The 18,359-nt window shown below is 43.1% G+C and overlaps 1 protein-coding gene across 5 annotated transcripts in view; it reads left to right on the forward strand.

The window, feature by feature from the left end:
- Positions 1-18,359, forward strand: part of LOC124038042 (N(G),N(G)-dimethylarginine dimethylaminohydrolase 1-like) — a 127,688-nt gene that overhangs the window by 100,916 nt on the left and 8,413 nt on the right. For all 5 annotated transcript variants that reach the window (XM_046353422.1, XM_046353421.1, XM_046353420.1 and 2 more), the window contains one exon: positions 1,606-1,725. In XM_046353422.1, the coding sequence (XP_046209378.1) occupies positions 1,606-1,725 (120 nt within the window). The remainder of the gene's footprint in view (positions 1-1,605; positions 1,726-18,359) is intronic.

Genomic DNA, 18,359 nt, shown 5'->3' on the forward strand with positions numbered 1-18,359 from the left:
GAGACGCAATATATTTTTTATAAAGTACTAGACTACTGAGATGGAAGGAAACCAAATAAATATCATCTAACATGTCCAAGCAGGAATGCATTGTTCAAAATATTTTTGTGCAGCCTAATCCAGTGATTGTCATGAATTGTGAGTTGTCAATAGAGTGTTTTTCTATTTGACTGTTAAGATAGGGCTCAAGGAGGACAAGGAAGAGCTGGGAATGAGGAGGAAAGGACAATAGTGGAAGTGCATAAAGATGGCGGCCCCCCATGCACTTACCACAAATGCCTCATTTGCTGTACTGTACATTGCTCTCCTTTACTTTGTGTGTAGTCAATAGCACAGTATACATGATCCCAATTCTAGCTCCAAGATGGCGGCAATTTAAACCTAAAAAGTACTGATTTATTGGCACGTGGAAACATGTTGCACGTCGTAGTTTAAAAACTCTGTGGTAAAAACAAACATTCCGACTGTCAGGAAATGCTGTTCCTTCAGAGAGGATCGATTTGTTTTGATCTAGGCCTACTGTTAAAGTGGCACACCACTCTCCCTTTTACCTCATTTAACACCTCAATACATGGTCCATGTAAGTCATGACACACGTAATGTGGACCAGGCCAGAGAAACAGGGGCAGATGTGATGTGGAAGATATCGGTCGGATGACAAAGTGAATTGACACTCCATATATCATGTCCATTCCTGCATCAGTAAACCTTGGGATTCCAACCCATGTCACAACACAACATACTCCAGATGCTAATTAATAGCCCACCAGAACCCCTGTTACCATGGGGTAGATATGGTATGACAGACCAAAGTAGGATGACTCCACATCATCAGTCGCTCTCTGAGCAGTAGCAGTGGTCTGGTCCTCCAGAAACAAACCATGGAACAGGGAGCTCTAGACTAGAACTATTGCCATGGAGCAGATGAGACAGAACAGAGCAGGATGACCAGCAGCCAGGCGGCCGTATAGACAGAGCAGGATGACACTCAACATCAGTCTCTGAGCAGCAGCCAGGCGGCCGTACAGGAGTGTCTGGCACGCGAGGCCAGAGAAAGACGCAGCTCCCAGTAAATACTAGCCTCTGCCAAGTCCCCAAAAAGTCCTCCTACTCCACATTTACTGGATTGGTTGAACAGTGCGGAAGAGAACCTTTCCGACAGCTTCTTCTCGTCGAGACCAGTATATAGGGGATCTAATGTCAAGCGTTTAATTTACGCCTGCTAGGTTAGGTTTTTACAGACTGAGGGGAGGGGCCAGTGGCCTGGGGCTCTGGTGACCTCAGAATCTCAACCAACCAGTGGCCTGGGGCTTTAGGGACCTCATCTCTAAGACTCTCAACCAATGCCGGTTCGGTTACCTTTCCCACTGGGACCTGTCTCGTCCAATGATGTTAGGGCTTGCATGTTTGTAGGACTATGCTGTGTAATGCAGTAGGGTTGTTGTGTGTTAGCAAGGCTATGTCCACGGTCCCTGTAATGCAGTAGGGTTGTTGTGTGTTTGCAAGACTATGTCCACGGTCCCTGTAATGCAGTAGGGTTGTTGTGTGTTTGCAAGGCTATGTCCACGGTCCCTGTAATGCAGTAGGGTTGTTGTGTGTTTGCAGGACTATGCCGTATCCACTGTCCCTGTCACTGATGGCCTACACCTGAAGAGCTTTTGCAGCATGGGAGGACCAGGCCTCATCGTGATTGGCACCAGCGAACCGGCTCAGAAAGCCCTGAAGGTATCAGTCACCATTGAGAGCATGGGTCATCCAAGATAGGTCTATGTTCAGAGGACAGAGTTGGACTTACTTTCTTACTTTCCTTTGCAGCATCTTGTAAATTATGTTTAGATTAATACATGTTTAATAGCGTTTGCAGAAAACATAACTGAAATAAAACTCCTATCTCATCCCAATAGATTTTATTCAAGTTCAATTTGTGGTGGTCATTCTCATACAAGAAAAAATGATTTAAACCGTACCGTGCTTAATTGCTTTCTCTTTTCAAGAGCTATTTCAAGTTACCCATAATCATAAGTCAATGTTTATAAGTCCAGGTAGCAGATAATGGACCCTATCAGTTTATGTAGTTGGTGCTGTATATTAACTAATGGCTTCTAACTTGAAACATTTTTGTCAGTTTACAATTTTACAATGTATGCTCGTCTTAAATTTAAAAACACAAAGACCAGGCTCTGTCGCAGCCGGCCGAAACCGGAAGGTCCATGGGGCGACGCACTATTGGCCTAGCGTCGTCCGTGTTAGGGAGGGTTTGGCCGGTAGGGATATCCTTGTTTCATCGCACACTAGTGACTCCTGTGGCGGGCTGGGTGCAGTGCATGCTGACCAGGTCGCGAGGTGTACGGTGTTTCCTCCGACACATTGGTGCGGCTGGCTTCCGGGTTGGAGACGCGCTGTGTTAAGAAGCAGTGCGGCTTGGTTGGGTCGTGTTTCAGATGGCGCATGGCTCTCGACCTTCGTCTCTCCCGATCCCGTACGGGAGTTGTGGCAATGAGACAAGACAGTAATTACTAACAATTGGATACCAATTGGATATTTTTTTTATAAAAAAAAACACAAAAACACTGCTGGATATCCCAGATGCCAAGATCAGTGGAGGAACATATTCCCTGTTGCCTACTGTACGTGGTAAACTGTGAAGTGGCACTTCACTTTTTAATATGGAACATTGCTGAAATAATTTTTATACAATATTCACAAGACACGATTACAGTCTTTATGGAATAAAAATCGAATTTCTTTCAATTATATGTGGAAATCAATGATGTACAGTGACTTCAGAAAGTATTCAGACCCCTTCAATTTTTCCACATTTTATTGTTACAGCCTGAATTTAAAGTTTTATAAATCGCTGGCCCACATAATGTCAAAGTGGGATTGTGTTTTTTGAAGGAAAAAATCGAATTAAAAATGAAAAGCTGAAATGCCTTGAGTCAATAAGTAGTCAACCCCTTTTTTATGGCACACCTAAATAAGTTCAGGAGTAAACATTTGCTTAACAAGTCTCATTATACGTTGCATGGACTCACTCTGTATGCAATAATAGTGTTTAACATGATTTTTGTTATGACTACCTCATCTATGTAATCCCACACATACATACAATTATCTGTAAGGTTCTTTAGTCGAGTGGTGAGTTTTGAATACAGATTCAACTACAAAAACCTGGGAGGTTTTCCAATGTCTCGCACAGAAGGGCACCTAAATCAGATATTGAACATCCATTTGACCATGGTGAATTTATTAATTATGGTGACTTTAAAACAGTTAGAATTTAATGGTTACTCCACAATAACTAATTGACAGAGTGAAAATGATAAACATATTCCAAAACATCCTGTTTGCAACGAGGCAATATTCAAGTAAAAAAATGTGGAAAAGCAATTAACATTTTGTCCTGAATACAAAGTGTTATGTTTGGGGAAAGCCCAATACAACACATTACTGAGAAATACTCTCCATATTTTCAAGCATAGTTGGTGGTTGAATCATGTTATGGGTTTGCATATAATTGTTTAAAATTATTTTTTAATAATAATAATAAATAATAATAAAAAAAATTAAAAGAACAAGCAAAATCCTAGAGGAAAACCTGGTTCAGTCTGCTCTCCACCAGATATTGGGAGATGAATTAACCTTTCAGCAGGACAATAACCTAAAACACACTTACCAAGAAGACAGTGAATGTTCCTGAGTGGCAGAGTTACAGTTTTGACTTAAATCTACTTGAAAATCTATGGCAAGACCTGAAAAAAGTTGTCTAGTAATGATCAACTACCAGGTGTGAAAAACTCTTACCTTGAAAGACACAGCTGTAATCGCTGCCAAAGGTGCTTTTGCAATGTATTGACTCAGGGGTGTGAATACTTATGTAAATGAGATATTTCTGTAATTCATTTTCAATACATTTGCAAAAATGTCTAAAAACATGTTTTCACTTTGTCATTATGGGTTATTGTGTGTAGATTTTTTAAATTCAGGCTGTAACAACAAACTGTGGAATAAGTTAAAGTGTATGAATGCTTTCTGAAGGCATTGTATATAAACCCTGGATAGCCTACACTATGTCTTGGCCAATAAGAGCCTTTGAAGCCACCGAGCTACCATTATCCTACTCCTCCTTTGATTAATGGAAGTGAATCAGGGAAAAACGATATCTCCACATTAAAATAGCCAATTTGTCAACAATGCCACAATGTGCGCCAGCCAGCACCAATTCGAGGGATGTGGGAAGACATTTCATATGCAAGTATCTAATATTTTGTTTTTGGTCTATTTTGAGAGTCAGACTGCTCCTGACAGCTTCTGTTACTGTGTAACCATAGCAATACAAGCATGCAAATGTCTGTGCATGCTAGCTAGCGACCCCTTAAAATGAGTGGAGTCGGCTATTTCAGCATCACCCGTTGCTGACAGGAGTATGAAATCGAGCAGACAGCCATGCAATCTCCAGGAGCAAAGACAGCTCAGCCGCAAAGTGATAGGCCACACAAGCTCACAGAACGGGACCACCGAGGGCTGAAAAAAATTATATGTCCTCGGTTGCAACACTCACTACAGAGTTCCAAACTGAATCTGGAAGCAAAGTCAACAAGAACTGTTCGTCGGGAGCTTCATGAAATGGGTTTCCATGGCCGAGTAGCCGCACACAAGCCTAAGATCACCATACGCAATGCCAAGCGTTGACTGTAGTGGTGTAAAGCTCACCGCCATTGGACTCTGGAGCAGAGTAAACACATTCTCTGGAGTGATGAATCACTCTTCACCATCTGGCAGTCCGACAGACAAATCTGTTTTCGGCGGATGCCAGGAGAACGCTACCTGCCTGAATTCATAGTGCCAACTGTAAAAGTTTGGTGGAGGAGGAATAATGGTCTGGGGCTGTTTTTCATGGTTTGGGCTAGGCCCCTTAGTTCCGGTGAAGGGAAATCTTAGCGCTACAAGATACAATGACATTCTAGATGATTCTGTGCTTCCAACTTTGCGGCAACAGTTTGGGGAAGGCCTTTTCCTTTCTCAGCATGACAGTGCCCCAGTGCAAAAAGCAAGGTCCATACAGAAATGGTTTGTTGAGATCGGTGTGGAAGAACTCAACTGGCATGCAAAGAGCCCTGACCTCAACCTCATCGAACACATATTATAAAAACAGCACATTTTTCTCTCTGCACCATGGCAAAATGTGTTGCAATGCAGTAAGTTGGTTGAATTTATAGATTTTTTTAATGCCCCGGGGCCTCAAATGCGGTCGTCTCGCCAAGCAGGTGTGTGTGCTCCATTGTCTGACGTGTCACATTCTGTTTCGTGTCTCTACCTCGTTCTGTGTACTGACACAGAGTTGCGTGTCAGGCGTGTGTGTACACTTCACTACAGTCTGTGATTTGGAGTGGTGCGTGCATGCCAGTGTCCTGCTTTGATAAACAGGGCCATCTGGCATCATTGAAGAATAAGATAAGAATTATTCTGGGGACTCCTCAATATGCACAAGGACTTAATTAACTTGATGCTAAACACTTTAGATAAGATTATTAGGCATTACACTTACAGGACAGTTTATTATTATTTATTATTCATCTAGTACTGGGTTGGAACCCCCTTTGCCTCCAGAGCAGTCTGAATTCATCGTGAGCAAAAGCATGATATGAGCTATAAAAATAGCATTTTCTTTTCTTTTCTTCCATAAGTATAGAGTTGCAGGATATTTGCTTTTAAAACGGCATCGTTTACTCTTCCCTAGCCTCATGACAAAATGTGTAGAACAGCATTATAACACAGAGAATTATTCTCTTTGTACCGTGGCAAAAATGTGTTGAAATACAGTAAGTTAGCTGACTCCTTTTTTAAAATGCCCCTGGGCCCCAAATGCGGTAGTCCCGCCAAGAAGGTGTTCTCCCTTCTCTCCTGGATTTCAAAACGTGTCACATTCTGTTTCATGTCTGTACCGTGTACCGTGTAATGACACAGAGTTGCCTGCCAGGCGTGTTTACACTACACTTACCCCAAATCCTGACTCTGCCATCAGCATGACACGACAAGAAGCTGCGAGGTTCCTCCACTCAAATCCAATTTTAGTTGTCACATACACATGGTTAGCAGATGCTTGTGTTTCTGGTTCCGACAGTGCAGTAATATCTAACAAGTAATCAAACAAATTCACAACGACTACCTTATACACACACAATGTAAGGGATGGAATAAAAATATGTACATATTTATTTGTTTTTATTTCACTTTTATTTAATCAGGTAGGCTAGTTGAGAACAAGTTCTCATTTACAACTGCGACCTGGCCAAGATAAAGCACAGCAGTTTGACACATACAACAACAGAGTTACACATGGAGTAAACTAAACATAGTCAATAATACAGTAGAACAAAAGAAAACAAAAAGTCTATATACAGTGAGTGCAAATAAGGTAAGATAAGGGAGTTAAGGCAATGAATAGGCCGTGGTGGCGAAGTAATTACAATATAGCAATTAAACACTGGAATGGTAGATGTGCAGAAGATGAATGTGCAAGTAGAGAAACTGGGGTGCAAAGGAGCAAGATAAATACATATATAAATACTGTATGGGGATGAGGTAGGTAGATAGATGGGCTATGTACAGGTGCAGTGATCTTTGAGCTGCTCTGACAGCTGGTGCTTAAAACTAGTGAGGGAGATATGAGTCTCCAGCTTCAGAGATTTTTGCAGTTCGTTCCAGTCATTGGCAGCAGAAAACTGGAAGGAAAGACGACCAAAGGAGGAATTGGCTTTGAGGGTGACCAGTGAAATATACCTGCTGGAGCACGTGCTTACGAGTGAGTGCTGCTATGGTGACCAGTGAGCTGAGATAAAGCGGGGCTTTACCTAGCAGAGACTTGTAGATAACCTGTAGCTAGTAGGTTTGGCGACGCGTATGAAGCGAGGGCCAACCAAAGAGAACGTACAGGTCACAATGGTGGGTAGTGTATAGGGTTCTGGTGACAAAACAGATGGCACTGTGATAGACTGCATCCAGTTTGTTGAGTAGAGTGTTGGAGGCTATTTTATAGATGACATCACCGAAGTCGAGGATCGGTAGCATGGTCAGTTTTATGAGGGTATGTTTGGCAGCATGAGTGAAGGATGCTTTGTTGCGAAGAAAGCCAATTCTAGATTTAATTTTGGATTGGAGATGCTTAATGTGAGTCTGGAAGGAGAGTTTACAGTCTAACCAGACACCTAGGTATTTGTAGTTGTTCACATATTCTAAGTCAGAGCCGTCCAGAGTAGTGATGCTGGACAGGCGAGAAGGTGTGGGCAGCGATCGGTTGAAGAGCATGCATTTAGTTTTCCCTGCGTTTAAGAGCAGTTGGAGGCCACAGAAGGAGAGTTGTAATGGCATTGAAGCTCGTCTGGAGGTTAGTTTACACAGTGTCCAAAGAAGGGCCAGAAGTATACAGAATGGTGTCGTCTGCGTAGAGGTGTACCAGAGAATCACCAGCAGTAAGAGCAACATCATTGATGTACACAGAGAAGAGAGTTGGCCCGAGGATTGAACCCTGTGGCCCCCCCATAGAGACATCCAGAGGTGCGGACAACAGGCTCTCCAATTTGACACACTGGACTCTATCAGAGAAGTAGTTGGTAAACCAGGCGAGGCAATCACCACATGCCGATAAGAATGTGGTGATTGACAGAGTCGAAAGCCTTGGCCAGGTTGATGAATACGGCTGCACAACTATGTCTCTTATCGATGGCGGTTATGATGTCGTTTAGGACCTTGAGCGTGGCGCATATAAATTGTCCAGTGTTGGTGATCGGGAGCCGCTTCTTGTTTTTAGCTGATAGGAGTGGAACCCGTTGGGATTCGCCTGCTGCAATAGCCAATAGACAATGATTGATGAGTTATATACGTTCCAAGCCTTTCTGCACACCGCTGTTGTACTGCGTCGTTATTTGCATTGTTAGCTTGCCATTCTCTTTCGGGGTCTCATTAACGAGCTGTTTTCGCCCACAGGACTGCCGCTGACTTGATGCATTTTGTTTGCCGCACCACTCTCAGTAAACCAAAGAAACTGTTGTGTGTGAAAAGCCCAGAAGGCCGTCTGTTTCTGAGATACTGGAACCGACGGTCACAGCACGCTCAAAGTCGCGTAGGTCACTCGTTTTGCCCATTCTAACGTTCAATCGAACAGTAACCGAATGCCTCGATGCATGTCTGCCTGCTTTATATAAGCAAGCCACGGCCACGTGACTTGGAGGCTGGCACTGGAGTAATATGATCAAATGTTTTGGTTCTAGTCAGGATTCTAGCAACTGAAGTTTATTTAGTGCTTTATCCGGGTAGTGGGAAAGTAGAGCATTGCAGTAGTCTAACCTAGAAGTAACAAAAGCATGGATTCATCTTTCTGCATCATTTTTGGACAGAAAGTTTCTGATTTTTGCTTGTTGATGGAAAAAGAGAGATCAGGGTCCAGAGTAACGCTGAGGTCCTTCACAGTTTTATTTGAGATGACTGTACAACCATTAAGATTAATTGTCAGATTCAACAGAAGATCTCTTTGTTTCTTGGGACCTAGAACAAGCATCTCTGTTTTGTCCAAGTTTAAAAATAGAAAGTTTGCAGCCATCCACGTCCTTGTGTCTGAAACACAGGCTTCTAGCGAGGGCAATTTTGGGGCTTCACCATGTTTCATTGAAATGTACAGCTGTGTGTCATCCGCATAGCAGTGGAAGTTAACATTATGTTTTCGAATGACATCCCCAAGAGGTAAAATATATAGTGAAAACAATAGTGGTCCTAAAACGGAACCTTGAGGAACACTGATATTTACAGTTGATTTGTAAGAGGACAAACCATTCAGAGACAAACTGATATCTTTCCGACAGATAAGAGCTAAACCAGGCCAGAACTTGTCCGTGTAGACCAATTTGGGTTTCCAATCTCTCCAAAATAATGTGGCGATCGATGGTATCAAAAGCAGCACTAAGGTCTAGGAGCACGAGGATAGATGCAGAGCCTCGGTCTGACGCCATTAAAAGGTCATTTACCATCCTCACAAGTGCAGTCTCAGTGCTATGATGGGGTCTAAAACCAGACTGAAACATTGTTTGTCTTCAGGAAGGCAGTGAGGAATGGAAGATTCGATATAGGCCGATAGTTTTTCATATTTTCTGGGTCAAGGTTTGGCTTTTTCAAGAGAGGCTTTATTACTGCCACTTTTAGTGAGTTTGGTACACATCCGGTGGATAGAGAGCCGTTTATTATGTTCAACATAGGAGGGCCAAGCACAGGAAGCAGCTCTTTCAGTAGTTTAGTTGGAATAGGGTCCACTATGCAGCTTGAAGGTTTAGAGGCCATGATTATTTTAATCATTGTGTCAAGAGATATAGTATTAAAACACTTTTGTGTCTCTCTTGATCCTAGGTCCTGGCAGAATTGTGCAGACTCAGGACAACTGAGCTTTGGAGGAATAGGCAGATTTAAAGAAGAGTCCATAATTTGCTTTCTAATAATCATGATCTTTTCCTCAAAGAAGTTCATGAATTTATTACTGCTGAAGTGAAAGCCATCCTCTCTTGGGAAATGCTGCTTTTTAGTTAGCTTTGCGACAGTATCAAAAATACATTTTGGATTGTTCTTATTTTCCTCATTTAAGTTGGAAAAATAGGATGATACTGCATAGTACTGTCTTTCTAAGCTAGTCGGAAGACTTCCAGTTTGGTGTGGTGCCATTTCCATTCCAATTTTCTGGAAGCTTGCGTCAGAGCTCAGGTATTTTCTGTATACCAGGGAGCTAGTTTCTTATGACAAATGTTTTTTAGTTTTTAGGGTTTCTAGGGTATTGCGCAAGGTTAAATTGAGTTCCTCAGTTAGGTGGTGAACTGATTTTTGTCCTCTGACGTCCGTGGGTAGGCAGAGGGAGTCTGGAAGGGCATCAAGGGATCTTTGGGTTGTCTGAGAATTTATAGCACGACTTTTGATGCTCCTTGGTTGGGGTCTGAGCAGATTATTTGTTGCGATTGCAACGTAATAAAATGGTGGTCCGATAGTCCAGGATTATGAGGAAAAACATTAAGATCCACAACATTTATTCCATGGGACAAAACTAGGTCCAGAGTATGACTGTGACAATGTGTAGGTCCAGAGACATGTTGGACAAAATGAGGGCCCCGAAGGCCTTTTGGAGTGGGTCTGTGGACTTTTCCTTGTGAATATTAAAATCACCCAAAATTTGAATATGATCTGTTATGACTACAAGGTCTGATAGGAATTCAGGGAACTCAGTGAGGAACGCTGTATATGGCCAAGGGGGCCTGTAAACAGTAGCTATAAAAAGTGATTGAGTAGGCTGCATAGATTTCATGACTAGAAGCTCAAAAGATAAAAACGTCTTCTTTTTTTTGTAAATTGAAATTTGCTATCATAAATGTTAGCAACACCTCCGCCTTTGTGTGATGCACGGGGGATATGGTCACTAGTGTAACCAGGAGGTAAGGCCTCATTTAACACAGTAAATTCATAACGCTTAAGCCATGTTTCAGTCAGGCCAATCACATCAAGATTATGATCAGTGATTAGTTCATTGACTATAACTGCCTTTGAAGTAAAGGATCTAACATTAAGTAGCCCTATTCTGAGATGTGAGGTATCACGATCTCTTTCAATAATGGCAGGAATGGAGGAGGTCTTTATTCTAGTGAGATTGCTAAGGCGAACACCGCCATGTTTAGTTTTGCCTAACCTAGGTCGAGGCACAGACACGGTCTCAATGGGGATAGCTGAGCTGACTACAATGACTGTGCTAGTGGCAGACGCCACTAAGCTGGCAGGCTGGCTAACAGCCTGCTGCCTGGCCTGTACCCGATTTCATTGTGGAGCTAGAGGAGTTAGAGCCCTGTCTATGTTGGTAGATAAGATGAGAGCACCCCTCCAGCTAGGATGGAGTCCGTCACTCCTCAGCAGGCCAGGCTTGGTCCTGTTTGTGAGTGTGTCCCAGAAAGAGGGCCAATTATCTACAAATTCTATCTTTTGGGATGGGCAGAAAACAGTTTTCAACCAGCGATTGAGTTGTGAGACTCTGCTGTAGAGCTCATCACTCCCCCTAACTGGGAGGGGGCCAGAGACAATTACTCGATGCCGACACATCTTTCTAGCTGATTTACACGCTGAAGCTATGTTACCCTTGGTGACCTCTGACTGTTTCATCCTAACATAGTTGGTGCTGACGTGGATAACAATATCTCTATACTCTCTACACTCGCCAGTTTTAGCTTTAGCCAGCACCATCTTCAGATTTGCCTTAACGTCGGTAGCCCTGCCCCCTGGTAAACAGTGTATGATCGCTGGATGATTCATTTGAAGTCTAATACTGCGGGTAATGGAGTTGCCAATGACTAGAGTTTTCAATTTGTCAGAGCTAATGGTGGGAAGCTTCGGCGTCTCAGACCCCGTAATGGGAGGAGTAGAGACCTCGCTACCGGTTGAAAGTTTCTGTCGGCTGAATGAGCGACACCGGTTGAGCATTCCTACAGCATTTCCCTCCAGAAGCCATGAGAAAGTTATCTGGCTGCGGGGACCGTGCGAGGGGATTTGTACTAACTTTACTATCTGTAGTTACTGGTGGCACAGACGCTGTTTCATCCTTTCCTACATTGAAATTACCCTTGCCTAACGATTGCGTCTGAAGCTGGGCTTGCAGCACAGCTATCCTCGCCGTAAGGTGATCGTTCTCATGTATATTATGAGTACAGCGACTGCAATTAGAAGGCATCATGTTAATGTTACTACTTAGCTTCGGCTGTTGGAGGTCCTGACAAACCATGTCCAGATAAAGCATTCGGAGGGAAAAAGTTGAATGGGGAAAAAAAGTTGAGTGAGGGAAAACTAAAAATATAAACGGTAATTAAAAAGTAAAAACCGTAAAGTTGTCAGGTAGCAAAGTAAGGTTGACAACAAAACGCACGGCAACACGTAAACAAGTCTGCAAGTTGTGACCGGAAATGACGAATCTGGTCTGGATCACGGCGCAACAAGACCCGTTTGTGCAAAACCACTTCTACATACTTCAACCACAGATAGACTGACAGACAGAATTCTATGTCCGTCTAAGTACTTATTTGTTCATGTGGATCCCCATTAACTGTTACATTACTTTGGAAGGACCCGAGTTGGACCTATGCGAGGAATGTTTGGATCTTTGGGGATTTGCAGGGTTGTCATTGCCTTTTCCCAAGTATTCCCAACTTTAACTCTGATTGGGATTGTAGTCATGAAAAACCTATCAAGTTTAAAGAGTGTTTATTTTACATTGACACTATTTCTTCTTTTCTCTTTTCATTTTTGGCTCTGTCTCAATATACTGTAACTGTACAGCCCAGTGCTCCCTCCTCCCTCCCTCCCCGCTATCCTTGCCCCTCGGTCAGGCATTCACAGCGCTGCGTAACACGCAAGACAGGTCATCACACGTGTTGACTCACCCCCCCCACCTCACACGAAAACAGGTCCCCCTCTCTCTGCGGTTTGATGCTTGCCTCTGACTCCAACTTCTACAAGCCTGCAGAAACCACATGTGAATGTGATCTCCCGCTGATAAATGTGTGTTCGTAGTTAATCTATAGCATAATCCATGTTATACAAAGCTGAACCTCAATTATACAACTATTGTTTAAATGTTTAAAACGCTCACCACCTCATTACCAAAGACAGGGCTTCTGAATCAATGGGGCTAATCTAATGATAGTCCTTGAATAACCACTATAGGGATGCACACACACCCTGTAGGGAATACAGATCCTCTTCATAAAAGTTGTGGAGCAAACACAAACACACTGACAGTGACATATTGCTACCTTTCATGGAGACTGTTGCAATAAATCTCTGCCTGTTCTTTTTTGAGGAACAGACACAGGGAATTCCCCAGCATCAAAGCAGGAGACTGGCATGCACACACCACTCCAAATCACAGACTGTAGGGACGAGGGGGGGGTGTTGAGTCACAGACTCATCAAAGCAGGAGACTGGCATGCACAGACTGTAGGGACGGGGGGGGTTGAGTCACGAGCCTGGCACGCAACTCTATGTCAATACACAGTACAGACACGAAAACAGAATGTGATACATTTTGAAACCTCAGAGACAAGTGAGCACACACACCTGCTCGGTCGGACTGCAGCACATGGGGCCCCGGGGCACCAACCTTCTTTCTTGTTCTTTATTTGGGAATTCTGCAAACCTACTGCATTTCAACACATTTTGCCATGGCGCAGAGAGAATAATGTGCAGTTTTATAATGCTATTCTACACATTTTGCCATGGCGCAGAGAGAATAATGTGCAGTTTTATAATGCTATTCTACACGTTTTGTCGTGAGGTTAAGTAAGAGAAAATGGTGCAGTTTAAAAGGAAATTTCCTGCAATTATACACTTTTTTTGTCATGGAAGAAGAAGAAAAATGCTGTTTTATAGCTCATTTCATGCTTTTGCTCAGCCATAAGGCTGAGAGAACATTTTGCAGTTTTAATGCAAATCTCCTGCAATTCTACACATTGCTATCATATGCTATCTGGACGTCAGGGGCCCCGGGGCATGTGCCCTGCGAGCCCGTTCAGTACTCTGGCCCTGCACACCTGGGACAGACACACCTGAAAGTTGACAGCCAGGCTTTCTCCGTGGTAGAGTTCTTCCTCATCTGCCTTCTCAGTGAGACGTCACCCCCTACTGGCCCAGGGATGCAAAGTGTGGAAACACTAAATAAGTTGAGATTCTACATACTTCAACCACAGACAGACAGACAAAATTCCATGTCCCTCTAAGTACTTATTTGTTCATGTGGAGGCCCATTAGCTGTTACAATTGCATCAGCGACTCTTCCTGTGGTATACAATTATCATTATCAATGAGATGTGTAAGGACTTATGTACATATATTTATTCTCCAGTGTTATCCTTAGCTCATTCAACATACTGAGGCAAACATATCCAAGTATTAGTTATTTACACTGGTAATGAATTATTACATACGGTGCAGGATCTTAATTTGATCACTCTTTTGTTGCTGAGAATTTTTCCTGCAAATGCAAACTTGTAGTGTGTTTGAGTTTTTAAAAGGCTTCTCAAGTTTGTAATTTCCGATTTGATTTGCCCTAATAACAAAAAATGAATGAATAAAAAATATTGACCCCTACAAAAATGTACATTAATTATAATTCACATTGTCTGTTGCTGCAGGATTATCTTCCTGCTGTATAAAACTGGCTCAAATTAAGATCCTACTTCTGTAATAGTGATAGCTAACTAATACAGCACACTTTTAGTTGACACACACTGGAGCCCCATTAAGATTCCATTAGCTATTGTAGAGAAGGGCCATTAGCATGAGTTAATGACAGAATTTCTCACAGCATTGTAATTCCTGATTACCTCTCCCCCTTCCTCCAACAAGCAATTAGCTGTAGTTATAAAGGACTTTAATGAACGGCTGAGATCACAAGGTACACCTGATCCAACTTTGTCAACTGATCATCAAGCCCTCAATGAGTTGAATCAGAGAGGAAGAGGCGAAGTGAGAGGTTTTACTCAGTCCAAAATTTTCCACAAATTATCCAACGACGTCAGGAATTTGAGGTCAATGAGTGTTGAATTTGATGCTTGAGGCTTATTGGATCGAATAGACGTTTTGTTATGGTTCGGTTGTGATGAATGCACTGACATAAGTGGACACACATGACATTTCGCCAACTTTGAAAAAAGGACTTTATATCGGAGTTGTGCCTGTTGTCTTAGAGCTAAACAGAGAACTCTGTTGTCATAGAGCTAAACAGAGAACTCTGTTGTCATAGAGTTAAACAGAGAACTCTGTTGTCATAGAGTTAAACAGAGAACTCTGTTGTCATAGAGCTAAACAGAGAACTCTGTTGTCATAGAGCTAAACAGAGAACTCTGTTGTCATAGAGCTAAACAGAGAACTCTGTTGTCATAGAGCTAAACAGAGAACTCTGTTGTCATAGAGCTAAACAGAGAACTCATCATGAATATAACTCGTTTTAGCGTGGCCATTGCCATTGAGTGCTTACACCATCTTACACCATTGGGCTACCAGGTGGCACAGCGGTCTAATGCACTGCGTCTCAGTGCTTAGAGGCGTCACTACAGACCAGGGGTGGGCAACTCCAGTCCTCGGGGGCCTGATTGGTGTCACACTTTTTCTCCATCCCTAGCAAACACAGCTGATTAATCAAATTGCATTCTAAACTGAAGATCCTGATTAGGTGATTATTAGAGTCAGGTGTGTTAGCTGGGGAAAAACTGTGACACCAATCAGGCCCTATCGAGGACTGGAATTGCCCACCCCCGCTACAGACCTAGGTTTGATCCCGGGCTGTATCACAACCGGCCGCAATCGGGAGTCCCATAGGGCGGCGCACAATTGGCCCAGCGTCGTCTGGGTTAGGTTAGAGGAGGATTTGGCCAGGGAAAGGCCGTCATTGTAAAAATGTGAATTTGTTCTTAACGGACTTGCCTAGTTAAATAAAATGTTTTTTAAAAATGTAAGTAGTCAACTGGGTGGCGATTCCTGTTGGGAGCAATCAGCCAATGAAGAGGAAAAAAATGGACTACTTTAAAATGGAGATTGCCTCAATGGTGCTGCCCATGCTGTCGCAGATACTATAATGGCACCGATACAAAGATGAGTCCTCTATCTCTATGGCCTGTTCACGCGTATCTGCTAGAATGGTCCCACCTGATCTCACCTCCGCCTGCCTGCCTTTCACCTTTGAGGACATGTATTTCCATTGTTGAAGCGGTCACTTGACTGTCTTGTCAGTATAATAGGCCATCTTTGGTGGAATCGGGTGAATTTTTCTGGGGCTGCAACAAAAATGTGTGCTGTTGGGGGTACTTAAGGACTGGGGTTGGGAAATGCTGCTATAATGAATGCAAAAGGGGTTGTTGTGAATGCTATTGTAAAGAATGTAAATGGGTTGCTGTTGTTTTGAATGTAGCTGTAATGCACGTAAAGGGGTTGTTTTTGTGAATGTAGCTCAAATCTAATGATAATATCATTAGATATTATTACATGCCTGCTGGCTGGATTTCCTTGGTGAGCTTTTGTGAACGCACACCTAATTTTGGGTAGTGAAGTAGTGGTATAAGGTTGGCATGTTATTCACAGACCAAACTATGACTTTGTTACTAAAGCAGGCTATGACTGTATTGCCATGTTACCATGTCTGGTCTGATACTGAGTCATGGTTCTGATACAGTACAGTTGACGGCACACCAAATGTGGCAGCCAGTGTTTGTGTGTGTGCATCTGTGTGTCCTTGCATGCATGTGTGTGTGTGTGTATGTGTGCCTTGCATAGTCTGCAGTCATACTATGTTTAGCCCTCCCAAGTTGAGGACGTGTACCGGATGAATTCCATCATCTGATCATACTCATAACAATCGTGGCTATCACTGCCAAGCCTCAGCCGTGAAGTCATCTCCCCAAAATACTCCCTCTTACTTATACTGAAGTGCTAATGCTCTCTCACGCACACTCTCCCTTTCCAGTGAACCAGGTTGACTTATGCTTAAAGGACTCACTGATTGGCCCATAACTGACCCCAGGCCCAGCTTTCTGCCCCAGCCCTATACCCACACCCCAGCCTCAACCCCAGGCCTATACCCAGACACCAACCTTATATCCCACACCCCAGCCTCAACCCCAGGCCTATACCCAGACACCAGCCTTATATCCCACACCCCAGCCTCAACCCCAGGCCTATACCCAGACACCAGCCTTATATCCCACACCCCAGCCTCAACCCCAGGCCTATACCCAGACACCAGCCTTATATCCCACACCCCAGCCTCAACCCCAGGCCTATACCCCAGACACCAGCCTTATATCCCACACCCCAGCCTCAACCCCAGGCCTATACCCAGACCCAGCCCTTTACACTACAAAATGCTGGGTTCCAGGCATTGCTTCAATTAGTTGGGTTATTTTCTTTAAAAAGAGCACTGTTGAGTTGTTGATTCTGGGTTATTGAGGCATGATCAGAAGACTTGGGGCATGGCTTTCAAATTGTTATTTTTGGCCACCTGTGAGAGTAAATGTATTTATGTTAGTCTGTTATGTTGTATTGTTAGCGCATGTTAAGGCTGAACACTGATAGTTTGAAAGCTTTTATGAGGCTTACAGAAATGTGTGTTTCTTAAGACCCTATACAAATCCCAAAGTTGGGATACTTACCACTTCATTACAATATGCAATTAATATTGTTAATATTATTAATATTTTATAATAATGAAATATTCCAAATTAAGGCACATTCAAAATTGCAGTGTACAATCTTAACATTTGATACAATACAACAGATGAACAGGAATGACATTTACCCTTACGGGTGGCCAAAAATATCTATCTGAAAGCCACACCCCTATTAAGCCATGCCTCCTGAAAATAACCTAAGGATTACATTAAAAAGACCCAGCTGCTGGGTTAACCCATCATGAAAGTGAATAAAACCCATGTTTGTGTAATCCCAACCACACAACATGTTGGGTTATTCACGCAACCCAACTGGCTGGATCAAGATAACCCAGCGTGTGTTCTGTCCAATTGTAACGGCGTTCTTCGTTTGTCAAAAGAGAGTCGGACCGAAATGCAGCGTGGTGGTTACTCATGACTTTAATGAACAAAGTGACACATGAAATAACTATAAAATACAACAAACGGAACGTGAAACCTAATTACAGCCTATCTGGTGAAACTACACAGAGACAGGAACAATCCCCCACGAAATACAAAGCGAAACCAGGCTACCTAAATACGGTTCCCAACCAGAGACAACGAGAATCACCTGACTCTGATTGAGAACCGCCTCAGGCAGCCAAGCCCATACAACACCCCTACTCAGCTGCAATCCCAATAATCCAAAACCCCAATACGAAATACAACAACATAAACCCATGTCACACCCTGGCCTGACCAAATAATTAAAGAAAACACAAAATACTAAGACCAAGGCGTGACACCAATATTTACCCAGCAGCTGACCCCCCCCCCCCCCCATTCACACAGACGCCACCACTTGTGCCCCTGCATTCACCTTCTTGAAGAGACGCTGGCCTAAAGGGACAGGAATAAACATGGACCATAAGCCAATAACAGTCGGTTCTCTGGGAAGAAATGTGTGTCAAGGACCAATCCCAAATAATGACATCAACAGGTAGCCATTACAGTCTAATAACCATTCCCCTGGTCCATTGGATAGCAACTGGTTTGTGAGTGTTTTTTTGAAAAGAGCCATTGTAACAACTTAGTTTAATGGCTACACGGGTCAGGGAAAATTGTGTGAACTGTGTAAATTCCACATATTGTAAGTGTGCTGCAAGAATA

The sequence above is a fragment of the Oncorhynchus gorbuscha genome, linkage group LG06, assembly GCF_021184085.1.
Source record: "Oncorhynchus gorbuscha isolate QuinsamMale2020 ecotype Even-year linkage group LG06, OgorEven_v1.0, whole genome shotgun sequence".
In the NCBI taxonomy this organism is placed as follows: Eukaryota; Metazoa; Chordata; class Actinopteri; order Salmoniformes; family Salmonidae; genus Oncorhynchus; species Oncorhynchus gorbuscha.